Source organism: Acartia tonsa, chromosome 5 (assembly GCF_053477335.1).
Source record: "Acartia tonsa isolate MP-2025a chromosome 5, ASM5347733v1, whole genome shotgun sequence".
Classification (NCBI taxonomy): Eukaryota; Metazoa; Arthropoda; class Copepoda; order Calanoida; family Acartiidae; genus Acartia; species Acartia tonsa.
Window position 1 is genome coordinate 9928338 of NC_137264.1, and position 25841 is coordinate 9954178.

The window sequence follows — 25841 nt, forward strand, 5'->3', positions numbered from 1 at the left end:
TAATTTTCTGGGTTTAATTAATTGTCTAATCTATTAAATTTTTTTATTGTATATTTGATATTTATTTTTTGATTTTTATAAACATATGTTAAATTAAGTCAAAGATTTTCTAACATGTAAAATATTTTAAAATCTTCTGCTTTAAAGAAAGATAATCCTTATTAGAGTAACAGGATGTTCGTCTGTCTTCTATATCAAAGGATCTCGCCAACCGCTGAACCGATATAGTTCTCTTTTACAGGGTAGCTTCTCATAGGTCCTGGGAAGGTTTTTAACTATTTTGGTGGAGGGTACCATCTCCCTCCTAAGAGAAATCACCTATAAAAAAAATTCCCCCCCCCCAAAAAAAAATGCGTTATCGATTTCAAAGACCCCTTCCTCAAGTTCCCCTAGAGGCCTCTAGGGGCGTAGCCGCAAGTATCCTATATAGAACAACTATATATAATTCGAAACACAATGATGTCTCTTTTTTCGTCTGTCCATCAGAACCATTTTTTTTTCAACCAATCCTCGAGGCGAAGGCTCCCGTTAAAAAATAATCACTAAAATTTAGTTTATTCTGTCTTTTTTTTGAAGAAAAGTATTTTTACATGTTAGTAATCTTAACTTTTCAAGTTATAACCAAGATCGAAGCTGGTAAAAATGGGTTCTAAAAATGGGAACAACGTTTAGTCAACCTATTCCGATTGCCGTCATAATATAAGAAAATATGACGTTAATCGTGATACTTCCAAAAAAAATCTTAATTATCTCCATTTCAGGAAACACTATGACCAGCTTCCCAAGTTCTCACAATAGCGTAATGTAAATGGAAAATGTTATTTAAGATTTTCTGAATATTTTCTTGATATTTCTGGACACGATAGAAGGTCGTCGTTGCCCGTCTGGTCCATCTGGTTTCACCTGAAAAAAATTTAAAAATGTGACAAAGTTGAAAATCCTTCTGTAAATGTAACAGAAGCACTGGAAAGTGTCATGTATGACGTCATAAAAAATATGTCTAAATCCATCTCTTTTATAGGGGTTTCCTTTTCCACTTCTCCTTTTATCCCTCCTTTTTAGACGTATTTTTATGACGTCACGCATGACATTTTCCAGAGCTTCAATGTAACTGGTGCGTGTGTAGCGAAGAATCTCTTTTACTGCTGAACCGATATGATAAAGCTTCTCATAGTCCTAGGGAAGGTTGATCAATATTTTGGGTCAGGGTATCTCAACCATTCAAATAGAAATTAAACCTAGAAAAAATTACCAAACATCCCCACCTCCCCCCCCCAAAAAAAAAAAAATTGGCCATATCATGTTGAAAGCACCAGTTCTCGTCCGACCACTGAAGTTAAGCAACATTGGACCAAGTTAGTACTTGGATGGGTGATTTGCTGATTGTAGTAAAAAAAAGCTAAGATATTCTACCAGTATTAACAGACAAAGATCTCAATAAGATGCCAAGAAAAGTATATATTAAAAGAATAACATGCAATGGCCTAGTTTTATATTGTCTAATATGGATTTTCATTTCATATATGTTGTATATAGTACTACAAAGCTTATGTTCCTTTACTCTCATGAGTGAGTCTTTTTAAAAGCAAAACTTTTCTATAATTAGTATCGGTCCGTCCGTCCGGTCGTAATGGATAGCTCTTTTTGTTATTTTAGGCATGTTAGAATTGTCCTGTCGATTTCATAATTTGCATGATGATTCCCATAGGTAGAAGTTAGAAAGCGAGGCAACTCTGTAATAGTTGCCAGAAAGTCCGTACGTGCATTTTAAACATGTTGCTTTTTAACTTTTTTAACAACAAATTTTTATGTGATAAAATTATGTGATTACTCTGATTTTTGGAATACTGATTTCTAGGACAATAAAGTACATTGTTTTAAGCGAAGCATCTCTATAATCAATTCTTAAAAATGTAAGTATGTCCTTAAACAATATCCTGTATTTAGGCAGTTTTTCAACAGATCTACTTTTAGGAGTGCAGCTAATATATAATTTTACCTCATACAAATAGTGTCTGTATGGCAGGACAGGAGACGTCGGAGAAACGGGGGCACTCTGCGTAGCCCCGCTGGGCGACATGGGCGACCCCGCTGGGGAGTTGGGAGACGAGTAGGGCCGCTTCACTTGGTTGTGGTCCAGCTTCGGCACTTTGGAGGATTTGGTGGATAAATCCTGGGTCAGGTTCAGGGTGGTTGGTGGCTCATCCTGACAACAAAAATAAATAAATTGTGTACTTGGTAGACCCGCAGGGTTATGGCACCAAAGGGGCTCCACATAGGAAAAAAGGGAGGAAGGAGGAAGCTCTGTATAGTGTCTATGAAAAAGAGGATAAATAAAAAAAAAAAACTTAAAGCGGAAAATTTTGAATTATGTCATCCTATTATATAAAGTAGTAAGCGTTTTTTGTCTGTCCTAAAGGATCTCGCTAACCGCTGAACTGACAATGTTCTCCTTTACAGTGAAGCATCTTATAGGTTCTGGGAAGGTTTTAAACTATTTTTGGAGAGAGTGTCTTCACCCCTCTCCCCCCTAAAATATTTTTAAATTTTAAATGGGATGAGGTCGACTTTTCCCCTCCTACCAGTGCCTCTAGAGGCTTCTAGGGGCTTAGCCGCTAGATTTTGTATAAAGGACTATTCTAATATGACGTAATTCGGTATTTATCCCCTTATTTATAGGCACTACAAATAGCTTCAGAAAGGGGTTGTCAGTGCTCAACAGGCACTTTGTTGGAAAGCATCCAGAACAATGATGGATTAGTTCAGTAATAACATTACATTTTGATAGAGATCCAATAATTTGCCTTTTGAACTTCTTCATATGAAATAAATATGTCTTTCAAATCAAGACGAAAAAAATGGAGCTTGTACTTACTTTAATAAAAAGATTTATTAAATGTTTTATAAAAGTCAAATAAGAAATTATTATTACAATTCTTAAATAGTTAATAAGGGAATAGTAGAACGATAATATTCACTACATAGGTGTAAAAGAACTACAGTAAAAAAAAATTTAAGTTAACGATGCCTGAAAATTGTTGAAAAAAACCTGACAAATTCGTCAAATGCTTCGATAATTTCAAATTGACAATAATTCATTTTCAACATAGTAAAATTAGAGCAAATTTTTTTGAGATATTAGAGGCTTTACAAAAAGTAAAAAGTAACACCCTTGCTCCTTTAATTTGTAAAAAAGCAATAACATTGTGTTCAAAGTAGTGAAACGGTATGAAAATTCAGTTAGATCTATTACATTTTTCAATGATTTAAATTCTTTTTTAAACCTATAAATTCTCCAACAAGAAAATAAATAAAAAAAACAATATTTGCAAAAATTCTATTTACATATTTTATAAAATAAAATTTAAGATCCATAAAATTGAATAGAATTTGATTACTGAGTTGCGTAGTTCAGTAACTTTTTTATATGCTACATCAACAAAAAAAAAAAATTTTGTTCGTAAACCTAATCAACATTTGACTCTACACTTTTTAAATAAAAGCTTTTCCCGTATACATTCAAAACCGATTAATATCCAGTGGATTAGAAATGGTTCTTATCCATACGAAAAAATATGCCTAGCATCGAATTAAATCCAGTTTTCTACGAATAAAAAAATGCCTTTGGCATCTCGGGGCTAAAAAACTGGTTTTACTCTTATGATTTTACATCTTTATATTCGTAGAAAACTGGATATAATACGATGCTTGACATCATCTTTTTGTATGGATGAGAACCGGTTCTAGTTAACCGGATATTAATCGGTTTCGAAGCGATACGGGAATAGCTTTTCTGTAAAGAGGAATCATCAAAATGATTATTTCAAAACTTGTTTTATACGACAAAATTATCCCAAATAATGATTCCTATGACAACCTGGTACAGTATTACAAGCAAAGCATCCATCGAATCAAGTTCTAAAAGTCCTTTAAACAAGTATTTCTTATAAGATTTAGTTTAGACTTACAAATTACTATTATTAAGTGATGACTACCTATATACAAAAATCAATCTTTGTTTGTCATTAACCGTCAGACAGAGTGGACAATGGGCTGTTTATTACACTAGTCCTCAAAATTTTATAATAACGTTTTGTAATTCGTTCGCTTAACAACTTTTGGGACTTTTATTGATTTTTGATTGTTTGTACGTTAAGTTGAGTGTTCAAACGTTTCATCCAACCAGCAATTGTTGTAATCTACAGAATGGGTAATTTTCTGTATTATATACATCAATTTATCGGCCATTGTCTTATCTCTTTCAATCCCTAGACTATGGTGCTTTGCTTTTTTGGATTTTGTAATTTTTGTCATGTATAAATCCAGTAAAAATTGTATACATTAAAACATTTTTTATTAATCAAGCAGGGATCTTAAGGGATAAGACAATCGGCGTCAACTGATCCACATCCCCAATCATTATAAAAAAAATTTATGATTTAGTCAATGACAAATAGTCATTGATGGTAAAGTTTTGTAACTGCTAATTTAATCCAACCAATCAGTATTTTTTAAAGCACCCAAAGTTGGAAGACAAAAGTTGAAAATTTTGGGTACCAGTAACTTTGTGTTCCATATTTACCTTTGCAGGTGTGGAAATGATAACCAAGGGTGCAACTGATCTCAACAACCTAAATTTGTAAAATTATTATTGTCACAACATTCTATAACATCAAGTAGATGATTGACAAACAAACCAAGTTATAGAGCAGATGAACAGTGATAATAAAAAAAGTGAGGCAAGTAAATTGTTGGATTTCAAAGGTTTGAGGGGGGTAATCTAATGTATTTTTTTTATAAATTAGAAGAAGGTAAAATGAGGTGTTTTAAAGTTAGAGGTGGGGACCACCCCTTAACCCTCATTCACCCCCTTGGATGTCTATGGAGGCTATGGCGGAGCCACATATTAAGGTAAAAATGTATCTGCAATATCCCAGAAGAAATCAAGTCAATGATGCTTATAATTAACAAACGCAGTTCATTAAAATATTTGCTGCAGTTCAAGTCCTAGATTTTAAATAGCGAAGCGACTCCGTCATGCATAGATCATGTAAAAAAACAGAACACAGTAATAGTGTCTGACTGATTATGACGTAACAAAAAAATTAGCCAATGAGAAGCCACTATAAATTTTACCATTGGTCAATAACGGCCGCCTCTCATTGGCTGATTTTTTTTGTTACGTCATAATCAGTCAGACACTATTACTGTGTTCAAAAAAACATTTAAAAATTTTAGAAAATTTTTTACCCCTAACCCCACCCCTCCAAATACTCCATAATTGTAGTTTAATCAACCCAAAATTTTCTCTTTGGGTGTAAATATCCATAGCAAAACAATCTTATAATTTTTTAGGGTGGGAGGGGGGAGGGTATCTCATTTTTGATAAAAAAAATCTTCTAATCTATTAAAAAAACTTTTCTACAAAATTTACATAAAACTATATTAAATATTCCAATATTAAGTAAAAAGTGCTTATTTAACAATATTTTTTTGCTTTTCTCCTCAATGTACTATGAATTACCACAAAAATAGTACAAACTTACTAAGATGTTAAAGCGGTTAAACGTGCTAGAGAGATGCTACGCGCCTTTGAATGTTTTCTCTCGGTTTAGAGCTGAAGGACGTCCAAATTTTATTTTCTATATCTAAATATTTTTTTTAACTGAAGATGGAGGGTAATCTTTTTTTCGAGGAGGGGTAAATTGCAAACAATTCCTCCCAGAACCTTTACCCTGATGTTAAAATTTACATAGTGGGGTTATTCAGATTTTTGGGGGTGCCTATGGGATACATAAATTTATCAAAAAAAAAATCTTAAAAATCCTTTTATCTAGAAAAACACTAGTACCTGTATTTCTTTTGAGTAAATTCAACATTGTAATTTGAGAAATCTTACACAGAGAGATAGATAGATAGACACACAAGTAGATAGATAGATAAATAGATGGATACACAATATAAGATGGAAAGAATTTCAAAATCTGCATCAAATTTAAAGGATTTTTTATAAAATTTGTTTTTTGTACAATTTTTTATTTATTTTTTAAGTAATTGACATATGTGATTTGAGAAGTGTCGTACATCATTCAACCAATTAGAGTGCAGGTAGTTTTCAATCCACGTATCACGAATGTTAAAATTAGTTAACTTAAATTGTATTTGCCCTGTTAAATAAAGAATTATACAAAAAACTAAGTTTTTAAAAAAATCATTAAAATTTGATGCAGGTTTCAAATCTACCTATAACATTATAATTCTTTCCATCTTATATAGTCTAATACAGAAGTAGATACACAAATATTTAGATACACAGTTAGATAGATAGATAAATAAACAGAGAGACAGATAGATAGATAGATAAACAGAGAGACAGATAGATAGATAAATGCTAGTACCTGTATTTCTTCTGTGTAATATCAACATTGTAATTTGAGAAATCTTGGCTATGCCAGGATAATCTACGGGAAGCTCTGAAAAATATCAGGAATAAATACATATGTAACTATTGCAAAATTATCTATGATACAAAGTAAAATGTTGTCTGCCTGTCTGTTTGTTTGAAAAACCGCTGTTAACCGCTGAACTGATCGGGTTCTGCTTAACAGGGTAGCTCCTCTTAGGTCCCGGGAAGGTTTATAAATATTTTGAGAAAGGGTACCACCACCCTCCCAAGAGAAATCAAGTCCTAAAAATGTAAGTATGTCCTAAAACATTCAGTTCAGGCGCGTCTCTCTTTTGGACTGTGGAGTCCAGAGAATACGGCCACCCTGCTCCTCCATGAATTCCTTTTTTTGGCAAGTGCTTCAGCTTCTCCCCATGTTAATTCCAAATTAAAGAGGTCCTTTTCAGTGCTCCGCCTCCAGGTCTTTTTTGGTTGTCCCCGTTTACGTTTACCAGTGGTGGGGTTCCATTTTAAGCACTTTTTTGGAAACCTATTTTGTTCCATTCTAAGCACATGTCCTAGCCACCTTAGTCTTTTAAATTGCACTTCTGCTTCTATACTATTGCACTTGGTCTTAGCATACAGCTCAATGTTTGATATTTTGTTTGGCCAGTATATTTTGCAAATTCTTCTTAGGCAGCTATTGTGAAATGCATTAAGTTGATTTGTTTCAGTTTTCACAGTTCTCCAGCATTCAGCTCCATAAAGAAGAACTGATTTCACATTGCTGTTGTAAAGTCTGATTTTTGTTTTCAGAGCAAGTTTCTTTGAATTCCAAACGTTGTGTAGACTGTTGAAAGCAACCCTAGCCTTATCAATCCTGGTTTTAATATCAGCTTTTGAGCCATTTTCACTGCTGATAACACTCCCCAAATAGGTGAATTTGTTGCTTTGTTTCAATTGTTCACCATTTATTGTTATAGTTTGATCAGGGTTTGTAGGTATATTCATAATTTCAGTCTTCTTGACATTAACAAAGAGCCCGACTTGTCCTGCGTATTTGACTAGTCTATCTGTCTTAGCTTGTAGATGTTTAATTGTTTCTGAAATCAGTGCCAGGTCATCAGCAAAGTCCAGATCTTCTAGGTGTCCTAGTATGCCCAGCTGGAGACCACGTTTTTTGTCCTCTGTGGTTTTCTTCATCACCCAGTCAATGACCAATATAAATAGAATAGGTGATAAAATGCATCCCTGTCTAACTCCAGTGCTTATTTTAAAGAAATCAGATGTCTTATTGTTTCCAACTGAAACACAGGCTTGGAAGTTGTCATAAAATTTAGTTATCATAATTATCATCTTTTCAGGTATACCATAACTTCTTAGTATTTTCCAGAGTGTTTGTCTGTGTATGGAGTCAAAGGCCTTAGAGAAATCAACAAAATTTACATGGAGTGGCTTGTTAAATTCAACACATTGTTCAATAACTGTCCTAAGGGTGAAAATTTGGTCAACACAGCCTCTTCCAGCACGGAATCCAGCTTGTTCTTCTCTTAGTTTATTGTCAATTTTCTCATCAATTCTGTTTAAAATAACTTTACATAGGACCTTGCTTGGGGTAGAAAGCAGCATAATTCCTCTCCAATTATCACAATTATTCAAATCTCCCTTCTTAGGTAGTTTTATGATTATACCTTTAGACCAGTCAGTTGGTATCTTTTCTTGTCTCCAAATTTTATCTTGAATAGTTGGTGGTCGTGTGTCTATGTCTATTTCATGTCCTGGTTCTGGTTCAGCAGTAATTTCAGGTTCAGGTCTGTTCAACACTTCTTCAAAATGCGATTTCCACCTTTTAGCAACTTCTTTTTCTGTAGTGAGTAATTTACCATCTTTAGCCTTGATAGTTTCACCACTCTTGTTGTTATATTTGCCACTTAATTGCTTGGTTATGTTGTATACTGTTTTCATGTTACCGAAGTCAGCTGCTCTCTGGGCCTTTTCAGCCAGATTGTCAATGTAATCTCTCTTGTCTTTCCTTGTGCACTTTTTGACTTCTTTGTCTTTAGCAGTATATTCAGCTCTTAAATTGCCCATGTCAGCCAAATGTTGAGCATTATGAATTTTGTTTTTAAGCTTCTTTCTCTCTTCTATTTTGTTCCATGTTTCTTCAGAGATCCAGTCCTTTTTCTCTGGTTTCTTGTGTCCTAGGATTTCCTTAGCAGTAGATTGAAAGTTTTCTTTAATTGAAGTCCATGTGATCTCAGTCTCGTCATTTAGGTCCTCTAAGACTTGAAATCTATTTCTGAGTTTTAAGACAAATTCATTCTTTATCACTGGGTCCTTTAATCTTGAAGAATCATATTGTCTACCAATCTCACTCTTTTTATCATGGCCAGTACGCTTCAGCTTTAATTTAATCTTACTGACAACTAGTTCATGGTCACTGAATATGTCGGCTCCTCTATAGCTCCTACAGTCTTGCATTGACTTGACCCATTTTCTATTGATCATAATATGGTCAATCATGTTTCTTGTTTGTCCATCAGGTGTTGTCCAGGTATATTTGTGAATGTTTTTGTGTTGGAATAATGTACCTCCTACGACCATATCATTATTTAAACAGAAATCAAGTAAAAGTTCTCCATTTTCATTTCTTGTACCTATGCCAAAGTGTCCCATTGCATTTTCCACTCCAGTCCTGTCAGTTCCTACTTTAGCATTCATATCTCCAAGAACTAGACACATGTCATGTTTGGGTACTGAGTTTCTGATTGATTGCAGTTGATCATAAAACTCTTGTTTTACTTCTTCACTTTTGTCATTTGTTGGGGCATAGCATTGGATAAGGGTCAACTTGCAGTGCCTTGATTGGAATCTAGCCTTAATTATTCTGTCTGATATAGGTTTCCAGTCTATTAGTGAATTGACATGTCGTTTTTGAATAATTATAGCAACCCCATACATATGTTGACTTTCATGACCAGAATAAAGTATTAGGTGGCCATCTTTGGTTGTGGTTTGTCCTTGTCCTGTCCATCTACATTCTGCAATTCCAAGTATTCCGATATTGTAACATTCTAACATTCTAACATTCCAGGTTCCTATCTTACAGCTTTGCTTAGAACTTATTGGTCCTGTCATCAAGTTGATAGCTTCCTTTCGGATTTCACCATCATCTTTCATATTCTCAGTAAACTGAGCATCAGTTCCAACAGTTCTTTTTTCATGCACACCTCTGGCTGTGTTAAAGCCATAAGTGTTTGAGGTTTTGTGGGTGGTTTCTGTAACTGTGGGGATTTTTACAGGTAGGATAGTTAGTCCTACGCAAACCTTTCATATCCCTGGAAGGAAGGGTGACTGGTAAGGGGAGGGACGTCAATATCCCCCAGTACTTCAAGAAGTACCTCCTGCCCTTGTCCTAAAACATTATCATGTATTTTATCAGTTTTTCACTTGCAATTTTGTTTCGTCTTTTATGTATTTATATTCTAAATAATCAGTTCTGACACTTCATAAGTGTTAATGTTCGTTTGTCGTTTAGCCGCTTGAAAACCCAAGTTTCCCATATTATTCGAGTGCTTAAAAAGGTCACTTTATATATATTCATTTTGAATAATGAAACATATGAACTTATCAAAATAAAGTGTAAGAAATTACATACAAAATTAACTTAAGTAGTTTTTGTTAAAACAGTACAGTGGCGTTCACAGCAATTCATTAGGGGTATGTTTAAAACTAATAGGATGTGAAAAAAGGGTAAGGCAGGCCTATTAAATTTCAATTGTTTCATGTTAATTAAACTATCCCTAAACCACGTATAAAAATGCGGAATATTTAATATGTATTTAGGTTATTGTTATTTCCTTTATATTGCTGATATGCAGAAAGAGAGAGAACAATGGGCAGTTTGTTTCACTAGTCCACAAAGTTTTATGATAACTTTTTCTTATTCGTTGGCATAACAATTTTTGGGAATTTTGATTGGTTAATTCAATAAAATAAGTGTTCAAACGTTTCACCCACTATTTTTAATGTACAGAAGGTGTAATTTTGTGTATCATCATTGGGAAGTACATCAATTTATCGGCCATTGTCTTATCCCTTTAGATCCCTCGCTGATATGTGTACATTGTATAATTCATGTTAGCAAATACATTAAATATGCATTATTAGTATATTCAATCCCATTATTTTTGGCAGGATTGGGAAGTATGTAAAATTATAGGCTGATAATCCTTGTATATTAGTAACAGAATGTCGGTCTGTATATCTGTTTGTCTGTACGTCTGTCTGTTACAATGTAGCTTCTAATATGTCCTGATAAGATCTATAAATATTTTTGGGAGGGTAACACCTGAATGGAAATACATATTTAAGGCTTTTCATATTTTTTTTTGAAAATTGAAGATAAGGGAAATGGGGGTAGTTTTTTTTCCTATTCTTAACCCCTGAGGGAAGCTCTAATCCTGTGGGGCTACTAGTACACAAAACACTCAAAAACGTATTCCCCCCTCCCCTAATTTCAAATTATTTCAAAATAAGAGATGGGGGGCGGGGTGGAGTTCAGAAGCGGATTCTTAAAAAAAATTTGCCCCACTAATCGCTTAGTGGGGCAAAATTGTTTTCGTAAAAAATCCTCCAAAATCACATAAAAATATACAAAAATTAAAGAAAATCTTATGTTCATAACCCTTCTATGATTTTGTTTAATTTTTGTAGATTTTTAATGTGATTTTGTGGATTTTTTACGAAAAAAATTTTTGCCCCACTAAGCGATTAGTGGGGCAAATTTTTTTTTAAGAATCCACCTCAGTGCTTGAGCAGGTTCTTTGAGTGAATCAAAATATTTATTTTTACCTGGCAAATTGTTGGTCAAAGTCATCCATCATGACCGGGTCAAACTTGAACTGTTTGTTTGATCTGTCCTTGTTCCCTCCCCGGGAGTGCACGGCCCTTGGGTTGCTGTCGTCAAAGCTAAGCGTCCTAAAAAAAAAATATACTTAAAAACTATTTTTTTATAACACTTTTGTATAAAGTTTTTGCTAGTAACAAAATAAAAGTATTTCTACCTTAATTTTGAAAAAAAAGTAGTCATATGTAAAAAGTTATTTTTTGCTCAGCCACTTTTTCAAAATTTTAGCACCTCCGTTGTAAATGTAGGTAAAATTTAAATTTTTATATATGCTTGTGTGGAAATGTATAGAGAACAAGGGCAGAGAGCATCAAGCCATCCCACTCTAATATCTTTAAAATAAAATGGAAAGAGGGGGTGGGGGATTTTTTTATGCGTATTCATTGCAAAGCGGAGCGTTAACGCCTCCGCCCCCCCCCCCCCTCCATCAAATTAAAAAGACTATATAAACTTTTCAAAATCTTTTATTTATAACTATCACGCATTCCTTTATGATTTAAAAAAAAACTATCAATTTCTTTTCCATAAAAAAATACATTAAAGTGTTATTCAGTAGAAAAAAAAATACTGTACCATATCAGTTTTTCTAATGGGACATATTTAAGCATTGCTGCATCATCAATAAATAAACAAAGGATTTTCTTTTCAGAATGACTACGAAACCGATTAATATCCGCTGGATTATAATCATCTTTTAGCCTTTCGGGCCACCTAAACTAGTATTAATCTTATGATTTTTCATATTAATATCCGCCGAAAGATGTCCATAATACAATGAGTTAAATAATAACTCTGTTACTTTAAAATTGACAATTGTTTACTTCTCACATAGCGATTCTAGAGCAAGAAACTTTAACTTTCAGCAATCAACAAACGAAAACTTCAGTCCTATGTAATTTTGGGTCCAGAATCATAATCTGTTAAAACTAAAATCCTATGTCTTCCTATTTGCAATAAAATCGAATTAAAATTGCAACAAATATTTGCGATACCTTATTTTCATCTTATAAGAAACAATAATCCATTTTGCTAAAACGAAAATTAAAGTTAACCATTTATTAAATACTTTCATATCTTTAAATTTGCAAAAAAAATATTTTTTTTGCAGAATAATGCCATTTTTGTCAGCGATATAAAAAGTCTCCTAAAAAATAGATTGTTAGAAAAAAAAGTAAATGTAAGGATTATAATATGTTTTTCTGAAGTCATTTAATAAATTTATACAGTAAAAACCAGAATTGTGCAACTTATTTGAATGAAAAGCCAAAAAACGTAATTTGCAAAAAATTGCAACCCCTAAATCACATAGAAAGTAATATGTTTTAAAAACATTAAAATATATTAATCTTTTATTAAAGGGCGAATATAGGTTCGATATCATATGAGCTTATATCAAAGGTGCCATTACATACTTTTAGAATATCTATGCCAAATTTAAAAATTCAAAAAAATCCTTAAGTAGATTTTGCAATTTTCTGATTCAATTGAACATATAATAAATGAGATTGCCGACAAAATCGTTTATTTTAGCCCTTTACAAGACTTTTTTTTGACTATTTTGCTTAAGTTTGATTGACTATTACATTGGCACGCACCTTAAAAGATAATTTAAATGTTTATTATTTTAGATTAAATACTATTTTATTTCATTTTTAAAAAGCATAAAATTAATTTGCGTAGAAGGGCGTCAGGACTATTGACTAGGGTAAATAATACGTCTTAAAGTTTATTTTCTGTACAGAGATCTTTGATTAATTCATGATGATATAAACAACCCTTAATTACGCATTTTCAACACACACACACACGGCCACTAAAAAACAGGGATTTGAAATCATCCTTCCTCCAAGAAAATTTTATTGATTATTTTTTTTTTTTTTTAATTATTTGATGTTTTTTTAACTTTTAAATATTTTACTTTATATATTTTGTATGAAGGTAGAAGGAGGGTATATTTACCCCTGATTAATTCCCGAAACCTTTTTCTCATTTATTTGTACTGCAAAATAACAACAGTATTTAGGCAAACTCTACACGCATCCTGTTGTGAATATTGGTATTTGAATATGTTAGGGAACCACTCCTCTGACGTCACAAATTAGCCCAATTGGCTAGGTTTTTAGCTATAACGGCCTTATCCAATGGAATATCTTTATTTGCTTGAGTTATTCATAATGTATATACTTGCACCTTTGATATAAGCTCATATCATATCCAACCTATATTCGCCCTTTAAATGAAGTTTTTTTGAAAAGTTCTAATTAAATAGAACAGGGCAAAATAATTTTTTCAAAATGTAAACAAACACTTAACTTTGAATATTTCTATACTTTTTCTAAAACTTAAAAATCAAATTGTACTCAAAATCAATATTTTGTTTGTTAAATCTTCTTGTGGCGAGATTTTTAAATGTTACTTTTTCATACGTATTGAATAATCATAAAAAAAAGAAAAAAAATTGCATTAAGCCGATTCAAATATATTAAATATTTCATTATTAAGGCAGCAAAATAAAAAAAGGTGTAAAATAAATATAATTTATTTTTATTTTTTAAGCTGTCTAACTTTTTAAAAAAATTTATAACACGATTTTTGCAAAAATAGATAATTTTTCATTAAAAGGAAGATTTGTTTACTAAATCAGCTGTTATCATAGAATATACAGTTTTCTTATGTGGGGCTAAGAATAATAGTAATTTCAAGGGATCGACAGCCGCACACAAGCCTCAAATTCCGCAGGTGTGGAAAATAAAGATTTTAATAAGGAGAATGGCTGTTAAGAAACATGTTTAGATATCCAGCTTAATTCTAAAGTTATAATATGACGATTTCACTGAGGCTTACCCGCAGCTTCTAAACCCTGTTAATTTCAATTAAAAACTATATTTATATTAACAAGATTAAGTTTAAAAAGTGCATTAACATACTAGGATCATAAATTTAGATCGCACTCTCATTTCAATTGTGTGAAAAATGAAGTTATGCCCCCTGTTCCCTCCAAACAGTAATTATTTGGACGCCCCAAAAATAGACATTAAAAAACAAGAATGACATAATCCATAAAATCGAAGCTCTGACACAGTTTAAAAACGAAGTTTAACACCTGTAGATTGTCAGAACTCATTAATCAATTTATAAAAGACGAAAAAATTGTAAGTAAATTTGTTAAAAACTGCTGAAATACAGGATAATATTTAAGGACATACATACATTTTTAGTAGGTGATTATAGAGATGCTTCACTTATGGAATTGTACTTTGTTGTCCTAGGAATCAGTATTCCAAAAATCAGATCAATCGGATAATAACATCACATACAAATTTGTTGTTAAAAAAGTAAAAAACGACATGTTTAAAATGGACATACAGACATTCTGGTATTGAATATAGTGTTGCTACGCTTTCTGAATTGTACCTTACTATGAAAGGAATCAACATATGAAGTTTCAAATTGATAGGACAACTTTAACATGCCATAATTAACGAAATGAGCTATCCGTTCCGGACGAACAGACTGACCAACCCTAATTATAGAATAACTCGCTTTTAATAATGATAAAAAAGCTTCGCGCTTTGATATATACAAGCAGCTGCGCCCCTAGCATCTAGAAGCTCTATTCTAAAGGATAAATAAGGGCAGAAAATAGCCTTACACCATACCCAGACTTTATCTATAAAATAGAATAGCCTAAAACCACCTCAGGACCTATAGGAAGCTTCAATGTAAAGAAGAACCATATCGGGTCAGCGATTAGCAAGATCCTTCGCTACAGACAAAAAAGCTTACTACTTTAAATAATACTAGCGGTTACGCCCCTAGAAGCCTCTAGGAGCACTTAATTTAGGAGGGGGAAAAGTCTACCTCATCCCATATTAAATTTGAGTTTCAAAAGAATAAAAAAATATTTTTTGGGGGGGAGTGGGGTGAAGACACCCTCTCCAAAAATAGTTTAAAACCTTCCCAGAACCTATAAGAAGCTTCACTGTAAAGGATAACAATATCGATTCAGCGGTTCGCGAGATCCTTCGGGACAGACAAAAAACGCTTACTACTTTATATAATAGGAAGATAATCACATTTTAATTCAATAAATTATGGCCTTTCAATTAGTGTTAAGAGGGGGGGGGGAGTTCTGACACTTTTGCGTAAACAGTGATTATAAGCTTTGTCTTTAGAGTGAGAGGAGAGATTATTTCACAAAAAATTTCCTTTTAGGATGTAGTTTTCCTATTTAAAAAAAAAATAATTTATTTGGCCTCCAGGTTTAGATACTGCTAGCCTCCAGGTTGATTTTAGACAGGTAAAAAAAATTCAAGTTAGAAAAAAACTTATTTAACTTACTTTATGGATAGTATGAACTGATTTGAAAAAAAAATTTAAACCAGTTTCAGGTACTGCAGGGCTCCAGGTGGATCCTGGACAGGTAAAAACTGAAATTTTTTGAAATCTTTTCAATTCCTTGATTTCTCTCCCTTAATAAACTAGTCTCTCACTTCATCAACCTATATTTTTTATCCTTATTTTTTTGATGCTAATACAAAATTATTCCATAGCAACATATTAACATATTAACAGACATCCTATTGCTTTATACATCTTTCAAATAATAAAATAAAAGTTCATAGCAAGATATCTAGGATTTATTAATTAAAACAAATCGATGAATTTATGGTACATTTTAAAATTATATTTTTTTAAATTTTCAAATTCTTTTCCAAATCTTCAAATTTTAACAGTATTATTTCTCACAAAACAGTTTTTTTAATGGCCATATCAGACACATCTTGTAACGATTTTGCAGCTTTTTTCTGTTGATTATTGTTGATTTTTGTGGATGTTTTGCGGACGTTTTTGCGAATATTTTTGCGGATATCTTGTATATGAAGTCGCAGAGAACTTGACCATAACCGGTCCTGACCGGTAATGGCCACTTTCTGGAGCTAAAGCTGGAGACAGGCCCCCTCTTGTGCAGTTATCCGCTGAGCAATTTCACCTAATTTAGTTTCATGATACTCCAAGTCTTTGTTTGGGTTGTACAGAGTGAGTGCCAACTCGGTTTCTAGATAACCTTGATGGTATAGTAGACGGGCTACCTCACGACGCACTTCCTCACTGACATTGCCACCATTAACTATATTGAGAAGTCGTTGATATGTTATTGTCAATCTATTGCGTAACGGCTGCCACATTTGTTGGTATTCTTCCTCTCCGAACATTTTCGTGCCTAAACAACAGTAAGATTAAAACTCCACTAAAAGCTAAGCTATGACCAAATTGTGCGCGCAATAGCACGCCACCTTCTTTTATCTTACCATGACCCACCTTTACCCTTCTCTTTCAAAAAGTAAGATTAATGGATTAATGTAAACGCTTTTCGAGCACAAACCACCCTCCCCTCACCTCCCCCCCCTCTCCCACCCCCCCCCCCCATATTGATGCCCCATTCACAGCTATGCTGTGACCAGTTCTCAAAACATAAAGATCAGATTCCGGAGGAATCGAACCTTACACATCTAGGGATACATTCCCATTATCTCAAAATACCAAAATCAGATTCCGTAGGAATCGCACATGACCTATCTCTATTTTGTACATTTGTACATTTGTACATCAGAGGATTATTATATCCCTTCTCAAGAAATAAAAATCAGATTCCGTAGGAATCGAAACCAATTATTACACCTTGTTCACTTAGGTACATGATACGTTATATATTAGAGTATCTTATTTTATTTTTGGATTACTGGATTGGACCAGCGTTATCGCGATATTTATCGTTATCCTGTAATCATTGGTGTGGAGATGTCCTTAGACCCGGACATAACTCCACTCTATAATGAAAATAATTTGTTACAAAGGAAACTGTCTAGGTAGAGCTGAAAAGGGATCACAACGGGAATAGCGACTTCTTTTGAAGGTTTTGGTTCCTTAATTGTTCCGAATTTACGCTTGGAGAAGTTGCAACTGATAGTAGGAGGATGTCTGAAATACACAGCAAGATATTGTATCTATCATTGTTAAGATTATTTATTATTTATTTGCGCATATAACATTGTATCGGCTTGGCAAGCGTCAAAGTACACCAGTGGCTCCACAACCCTAAATGGGTTATGCCAACTATCTGGTACAATGTTGCATGGGATTTTTCTAGTAAAAATGTTATTTTCATCCTATTCGAACTGGCCTGGTAACTAGGTGGAGACGAAGTTCGGTCAATTCCATGCTAGGTACTTAATAATAGTTATTATGTATATTGTTATCAAACCTGCATCAAACATAACAAAACAGAAGAATCAAACCAATCAAAGCATAGTAACTTAATGTATGATATATATCTAATAAAATATGTTGTACCTTTGAGGAAAATAAATCTTATCTTATCTTATCTTATGAACTAATTTAAAGAAAGTTTTTTAAATCAGGCTCCATGTACAGGTACTGCAAAACTGAAAATTTTCACTATTTAAGTTAGAAAAAAACTTTTTTAACAAAAGTTGCTACTTTATAGATGGTATGAACTAACTTGAAGAAAATTTTGAAATTAGGCTTAATGTTCAGGTACCGCAGGCCTCCAGGTGGATCCTGGACAGTTAAAAACTAAAATTTCTACTATTTAATTTACTGGCAGCTTTGCCCCTAGCCTCTAGGGGCTTTGCCCCAAGAAGTAATTTAAAAAAATGTAGTACATGGGGTGGATCATTATCTTCATCATTTGCATCATCAAAAAAAAAATTGAGGCACTGGCTCTACATTTCAAAAAAAATGAGGGGGAATTTTTTTATTTTTGGGGGGGTTGGGGGTGTCCCATGCCAAAAGAAAATAACCTAAAACCACCACAGGACCTATACAGGTGTATACCCTGAAGAGAAGAATACGATCGGTTCAGTGGTTACCAAGATCTTAAGCTTATAAGGTAAACTAGCTAAAAAGTAGCAGGTTTTAAAATAAGGTTTGTTCTAACTTAAATAGTAAAATTTTTTAGTTTAACTTACTTTATGGATAGTACGAACTGATTTGAAAAAAAAATTTAAACCAGTTTCAGGTACTGCAGGGCTCCAGGTGGATCCTGGACAGGTAAAAACTGAAAAATTTTAATTTTGAAGTCAGAATAAAACTTATTTAAAATAAGGTTTGTTCTAACTTAAATAGTAAAATTTTTTAGTTTTTTACTGTCCAGGATCCACCTGGAGGCCTGCAGTAACTGAACATGGATCCTGATTACAAGATTTTCTTCAAGTTAGTTCATACCATCCATAAAGTAGCAACTTTTGTTAAAAAAGTTTTTTTCTAACTTAAATAGTGAAAATTTTCAGTTTTTAACTGTCCAGGGTCCACCTGGAGGCTTGCAGTACCTGTACATGGAGCCTGATTTAAAAACTTTCTTCAAATTAGTTCATGCTGCCCATAAAGTAGCAACTTTTGTTAAATAAGTTTTATTCTGACTTTAAAAGTAAAAATTTTCAGTTTTTACCTGTCCAGGATCCACCTAGAGGCCTGCAGTACCTGAACCTGGAGCATGATTTCAAAATTTTCTTCAAATAAGTTCAAACCCATAAAGTAGCAACTTTTGTTAAATAAGTTTTGTTCTGACTTGAACTTTTTTTACCTGTCCAGAATCCACCTGGAGGCCTGCAGTACCTGGACCTGGAGGCAAATCCTAATTTTTTTGAATAGGAAAACTACATCCCAAAAGGAAACTTTTTTGTAAAATAATTTATCCCCTCACTCCAAAGACAAAGCCTATAATCACTGTTTACGTAAAAGTGTTAGAACTCCCCCCCCCCCCCATTTATAAAAATTTTAACATTTAACCTAGATAATTTTAACTATCCTTTCTGACTACTGCATCTGGGCCTTTTTTTTCATTTGCAAATTGAATACATGTTTGCGGGAGATAATTTAAATTTCGTCTTGGTTACCGCAAAATAATGCGGCACTGCTATGACTGTAATAAAAAAACTCCAATGCTAATTGCCTAATAACACTTTTTTATAAATGATTATATCTTATAAAATCAAATACGAACGCTATTACAATAAAAATCTTTTATAAATTACAACAAATTAATATTATTTTTTTACCACTGGGAGTTATTTATGTGAATGTTATGAACATATTAGCAGACAATTATTTATTTCAAATTAACAAAGGTAAAATTTTCAGGGATATAAAAAATAGGTTTAGAATTTTTTTCATTTTGAAAGATAATCTAATTAATTGTCAATAATCGTATTTCAATTTAATATATTTTTGATAGGCAATATATTAATCCTAAAAATTGAAAGTCGTCTTAGTGATTTTAATGATAAGGATTTTAATTTTTTTTTTAAATTAAATATCTCTGAAGAAGGGGAAAGAAGGATTTAACTGTAAATGAAAACATGAAATATAGGACTTAATTTTATCGCCACACTTTGCGGATTCTTGCGGAAAGGTGTGGATAGTATAATTCGCCTCTGCATCTATGTGTTCTAGAAACAAAATGTCTGTTACAAAAGAACTAGGATGACAATATCCATAAGTAGCGAGGCACAAAAATCATGGAATTAACAAACGAATAAAATGAGTTATAGAGCAGTTATTCAATTGTCATAACAAAAGAAAAGAAAGAGAGAGAATACACAAAAATGACAAAAACAAAAAAATAAAGTTTCATGTCCTTTGAAGCATGACCGATAGACAAAGTCTATAATGTCTAGAATTTATGCTGTTACTTACTGACTGATGAACAGACAACGTGCATGATAGAGTAGCTTTGCTATTCTATTTTTGCATAAAAATAACATCGTCAATACAAATGCAAAATTCTTGTAATGGCAATAAGTGCAAAACGTGTTTTTCAGTATTGCTTCGAAACCGATTAATATCCAGTGGTTTAGAACCAGTTCTCAGCCATACTGAAAAATTATATCCGTGGAAAGCTGTTTATAATACGATGCGATAAATAACTATTCTAGTATTTCCAATTTCAGTAATCATAAAAAAATATTTAAGGTTACAAATTTGAATTTATAACTGTGGTATTTTTTAAAAAATCAACCAGGAATAGTATCCAACCTTTCTGTTCATGGCATTGGCTAAAAACTTTGGGTACTTTTATTGATTTTTAATTGGTTGGTTTCAAACTAGTAGTGTTCCTACTTTTCAACCAATAATTTTCACAGGGGTAAATTCTGTTTATCATAATTGTGGATGTATTTTAAATCATCGCCTTAAGATACCTGATTATTTGCTTGCTCAGCCAATTATACATATGCAGTGATCTAAAGGGATAAGATAATTGCTAATAATTTGATGTACATCCCCAATGATTATACACTAAATTATCCCTTCTTTAGATTACAATTAATAGTTAAAACGTTTGGAAAGTCAATTTAATAAACCAGCCAATAAAAATTCAATAAAAGACCCCAAAATTGTTAAACCAACGAATAAGAAAACTTTATATATAACTTTGGGGACTAATGGTATAAATAAACAGCCCAATGTCCCCTACCTCTTTATATTCTGACACATTATTTTAAATTTAACTTAACCAGAGCATCATAGAACACAAGTGTCTGCGCTCCTAACATCTAGGAGCTCTGTGTTCGAAGAAAATAGCCTAAAACCATACATAGATTTGACTTGAATCTTAAATAAAATAGCATATAACAATCCTAGAACCTATGGACGGTTCCCTTTATTGGAGAACTCAATCAGTAGTTATCGTAGTTATCGTTTCTTAAGCTACAGACAAAAAAAACTTACTTCTTTATAAGTATAATAGGATATTTTGCAGAAATAGTTTTTTTGAGTGGCAGTTTTTGAATAAATTACAAATTGTTCTGAGAAATAAAATCCTTTCTGAGTAGGATTTTTTTTGAATAAGTAAAATATATGAATTAAACTAGGATTAAAAATCCATAAGTAAAGAAGCACAAAATAAACTTTTGAATAGACAAACGGACAAAGTGAGTTACAGTTAAACAACAGATATTCAGTTATCACAACAAAAAAAGAAAAAGAGATAGAATATGCAAAAATTCAAAGAAAATCACGAAACCTTAAAAAAGATTTTTGTCTTTTGAATCCTGACCAACAGTCTGACGGAGAAAACACTGCATAGACTAAATGTACATACATAAAATCTTATATAAAAATTTTAGCTATCTATATTCAATAGCAGACGTAAAATTTTCCATATCATTACGGACTGACTGACTGACAGAAAAAGTGGAGTATAGAGTGGCTTCGCTACAACAAAACTTATATAACCTGACGCTTACATATGTGGATGAAATAAAAGACAAAAATAAAAGAGAGATGAACCCATCTATAAAAGTAACAGGATGTCTGTCTGTCTAATGAAGGATATCCGTAACCGCTGGACCGATATGGTTCTCCTTTAAAATATAGCTTCTTATAGGCCCTGGAATGGTTTATAACTATTATGAGGTAGAGTACCCCTACCCTTCCAGGAGATTCTCCCCAAAATTTAAAAATTTTCTCACTCCAATAAGAAAAATAATATTTTGAACACCCTTTGATCAATCTAATCCTAACTCTATTGGATGAAACTTACACAAGGCTAAATTCCCAATATTATCTCTATCCGTTCCATTTACCCGCTACTCAGAAATTCAAATTTTCCAGACCTAAATTTATTATTCTCAAAATGGACCCCACTCACCCCCCCCCCCAAAAAAAAAGGATTCGTATTTAAAGATAGAAGTGTGATAAGATTAAGTAAAATCTTCCAGGATTTTTCCCTTTATGACTAGTGTTTTTTGGTCTTTAGCCTCTAGGGGCTTAGCCACATTTTGATTATATAGCATTTATGTGCTAGAATTTTATTCAAGTAGATTTAAAAAATTATTTAGTGGGGGAGTAGTGGGACAAAGTGACTAAAAAATCAGCCATGTGACGTCATAAAAATGAGGGATTATCCATCTTTTTTTTAGGGGTTTTCTTTCCCACTTCTCCTCTCATCTCACTCATTTTTATGACGTCACATGGCTGTTTTTTTGAGTCACTTTGTCCCAATACGTGGGTGAGGTTGAATATGTAGCTGGTCCTTTTGAACAATACAGTTTTCTTCTCTTCTTCTGTATTTTTATTAGGAATATAATTAGATTATTCAAGCTCTTTTTTGTATTATTTAATACAGGAATAGATACACTTGCAATTGACTGCTTGCAAATTTGCCAAAAATAAAAGGTCAGGTAAACAATTTTTGAAAAAATCTTAATTAATTCTTAAAAATTTAGAGTAAGTAGGGATAAGGTAATGAACGATAAAGTGTTATTCATCCATCAATGCTGTCAAAAAAAAGTTTGGACATAGCGAATTTGAATGGGAGAAAATGTTTTTAAAACTTAGGGTACCAGTGTAATTTACTGTCCCCTCTCATCCTGAAAATATCAGTCTATTCCAATTTGTGGGCCAAGGTTAGATAAGTTAAAGGTTAATTTGGGGATATGTCTTAACTTTATATTGGCTAGGTAAGATTTATACCTTTTTCTAAAAATAAATTTATTCTTTTTAAAAGCGAAGCTTTTCTGTAATTAAGGTCGGTCCTTCCGTACGTACGTCCGTAACAGTTAGCTCTTTTCGAAAAATTTAGGCATGTAAGAATTGTCCTGTCAATTTTTACATGATGATTCATATAACAGTTAGGTACGAAATATTTTGACAATATTGTTTTGTATGATATGAATATCTTTTTCATCTGATTTTTGGAATATTGATTCTTAGGACAACAAGGTAAAGTATTATAAGCGAGGCAACTCTATAATCAAATCCTTAAAATAAAAAGTGTGTTCTTTCACTGATTCCTATATAAACACAATTTGCAACAAATTCATGTACAATTTTGTTTAGGCTTAGAAATTAATGTTCTGCTTATTAAGTTCTGACACTCTACAAGAGTTTTGTTTCGTTTTTCATTCCTTAGGATTTTGTTGTCATCCTTGTTTAAGAATATACACATTCGATATTCTTTTATTATTTTTGCAGGCTTATATCCTATTATCCTTATAATAAAGTAACAGGATATTTGTCTGTGTAAAAATAAAAATCTTACCACCCCCCGCCCCCCCCCCCCATTGTAGTCACTGGTAACAACTAAAAAATATTAAAAATGAAGACTAATTTGCTAAAAAACATGTAAAATAATGTATGAAAAGAAAAGTGGATGGTTGAGAAAAAAAGAAAATACATATTCATCAAATATTCATTTTATGCTTCACGGGTTTACCACAAGGGATAAGTTTATTATCTTAAAATAAACGCTTGAATAAAGTAACAAGATGTCTTCCTGTATATCAATAAGTCTTGCTATTTTTGAGGAGATTGCCTTCCCCTCCCAAGAGTAATCGCTCGTAAAAATTCCCTCTAGAGATTAGAGGGGGTAGGGGTTAAATAACTGTATCTCCTTATCGCAGTGTCCTTCTACCGAGTCTCAATTGGGTCATTGAAATTGGTGTCGGTTATATTAGTAGAGCCAAGTAACAGAAAACAATTTGGTAGCAGACGAAAAAGGTCATTGAAAAAGGGAGGGAGGTAGTTATCTGTATATACATCTATACTATAGATCTGTTCTCAAGAGAATTCTATGGGCGTGGCCGCTTGAAATGTATTAAAGCATAAAACTGAACGACATAAATAAATAGAAGGTTATCTAAATTTATTATAAACATCTTTCCTCGGATAGTAAAATGTAAAAAAAACATTATTATAACCAGTTTTGTTACTCCGAGTGGTCGAAAGCCCGGGCTAACAATAATTGTATTAATTTTATCGTTTTCATTAAAATTGGAAAATTGGCTGCAATACGATGCTTTTCTTGATTTTTAAGTATGGATGAGAACTGGCGGATATTAATCTGTTTTAAAGCCATATTGGAAATGAAATTAAATAACTACTTATTTTTGTATTTCATTTGATGTAACATGTATTTCTATTATGTTTATTAAATATCTCTAAACTCCTGGGTTTACTAATGCATAAAAGTTGTAGATTTGAAGAAAATATTAGTATTGTAATCTATAATAATTCATAAGATACTATCTTTATCTATAATACAAAGTAGAACGTTGTCTGTCTGTCCGTCTGTCTGACCGTCCGTCCGTCTGTCCCTTGAGATCCCGGTAACCACTGAATCGATTGGGTTCTACTCTTCAGGGAATATACCTACTGGTCAAGTGGTGGTTTTAGGCTATTTTCTAGGGGGGGGGGGGAGGTGGGTCACCCACAACTGCCCCAAAAATAAAAAAAACAATCTTAAAAAATAGTGGGGGCACCTCCATTTATCTTATTCTTTTTTCAAATATGTTCGAAATAAGTGGTATCATCTCCAATTTTTTCTTATTTTTGAAATTAACTCTTGGGGCAAAGTAACAATAATCAGGGAGTAAGGGAGGGGACAATGGGCAATTAATTCAATTTTAGAGTTTTGGCTGAAAGGCCATGAAATCCAGATTTATCAAAAAAATTTTAAGGGTGTGTTAATCAAATTTTGGAAACTATAAAATAAGAAAAAAGTTCTTAGAAAAAAAACCATTCATTTGAAAATTAGATTACCAGAACATCAGACTGACGTATCCATTCTGTAATTGATTACTAAAAGAAATCTGCCTGGAACTTGTTCAACCCATTTTCCTAAAGTTTAAATGCCACTATAAATTTAAGTGCTCTTAGATTGATTATGACACAAATATCACAATAAAGTTTTTATCTGTAAAATGATATTTTTTGGAGAAATTTTTGAACACAGTAATAGTGTCTGACTGATTATGACGTAACAAAAAAAAATTAGCCAATGAGAGGCCGTTATTGACCACTGGTAAAATTTATAGTGGCCTCTCATTGGCTAATTTTTTTTGTTACGTCATAATCAGTCAGACACTATTACTGTGTTCGAAATTTTTTTTTGAAACAAGCCATCTCATAACAAATATATCCATCTGCTATATTCAAAACTAACAGAGCAAGTTAGCGGCATTTGATGCGCTAGTACCCAAAGTCAGTCAGAACCTGCTAAATTCTTGCACATTCCCTTTAAGCCAGTACCCTAAGTCTGAGATTCCTAAAAATTGAATGTTTGATCCCTTACTCCCTGGGACAATGGGCTGTTTATATATTACACTAGTCCCCAAAGTTTTTCAATAACATTTTCTTATTCATTGGTTTCAGTTTTGGGACTTCAGTGAATTTTGATTGGTTGATTCATTAAGTTAATTGTACAAACGTTTCAACAACTGATAATATCCCTGATAACGACACCCACAAATCAATGATAGGTGTAAACAATTATAAACAACCCAATCAATATCTAATGTTGTCCCCAAACTTTTTGCCCTCAAAATGAAGTATTTTGTTTATGAAACTTTGGGAACAATAATAATTTTCAGTCCAATATAAAGATTCAGAATACAGAATTATGTGTACTAGATTATTCTAGATCAGAAATAAATAATTTTTCTCGTATTCATTCGAATCCGGTGGATAGGAACCGGTTCTTATCCATAAAAAACTATGTCTAGCATCGTATTATATCCAGCTTTC

At 32.7% G+C, this 25841-nt stretch overlaps 1 protein-coding gene across 3 annotated transcripts in view; it reads right to left on the reverse strand.

Moving 5' to 3' along the window:
* Positions 1-580: 580 nt before the first annotated feature.
* Positions 581-25841, reverse strand: part of LOC145318717 (uncharacterized) — a 78774-nt gene continuing 53513 nt past the window's right edge. For all 3 annotated transcript variants that reach the window (XM_080160185.1, XM_080160186.1, XM_080160187.1), the window contains 5 exons: positions 11240-11365; positions 6399-6473; positions 4583-4631; positions 2000-2206; positions 581-903 (listed from right to left, as the gene is read on the reverse strand). In XM_080160185.1, coding sequence (XP_080016311.1) covers positions 823-903; positions 2000-2206; positions 4583-4631; positions 6399-6473; positions 11240-11365 — 538 coding nt within the window. In that variant the 3' untranslated portion in view covers positions 581-822. The remainder of the gene's footprint in view (positions 904-1999; positions 2207-4582; positions 4632-6398; positions 6474-11239; positions 11366-25841) is intronic.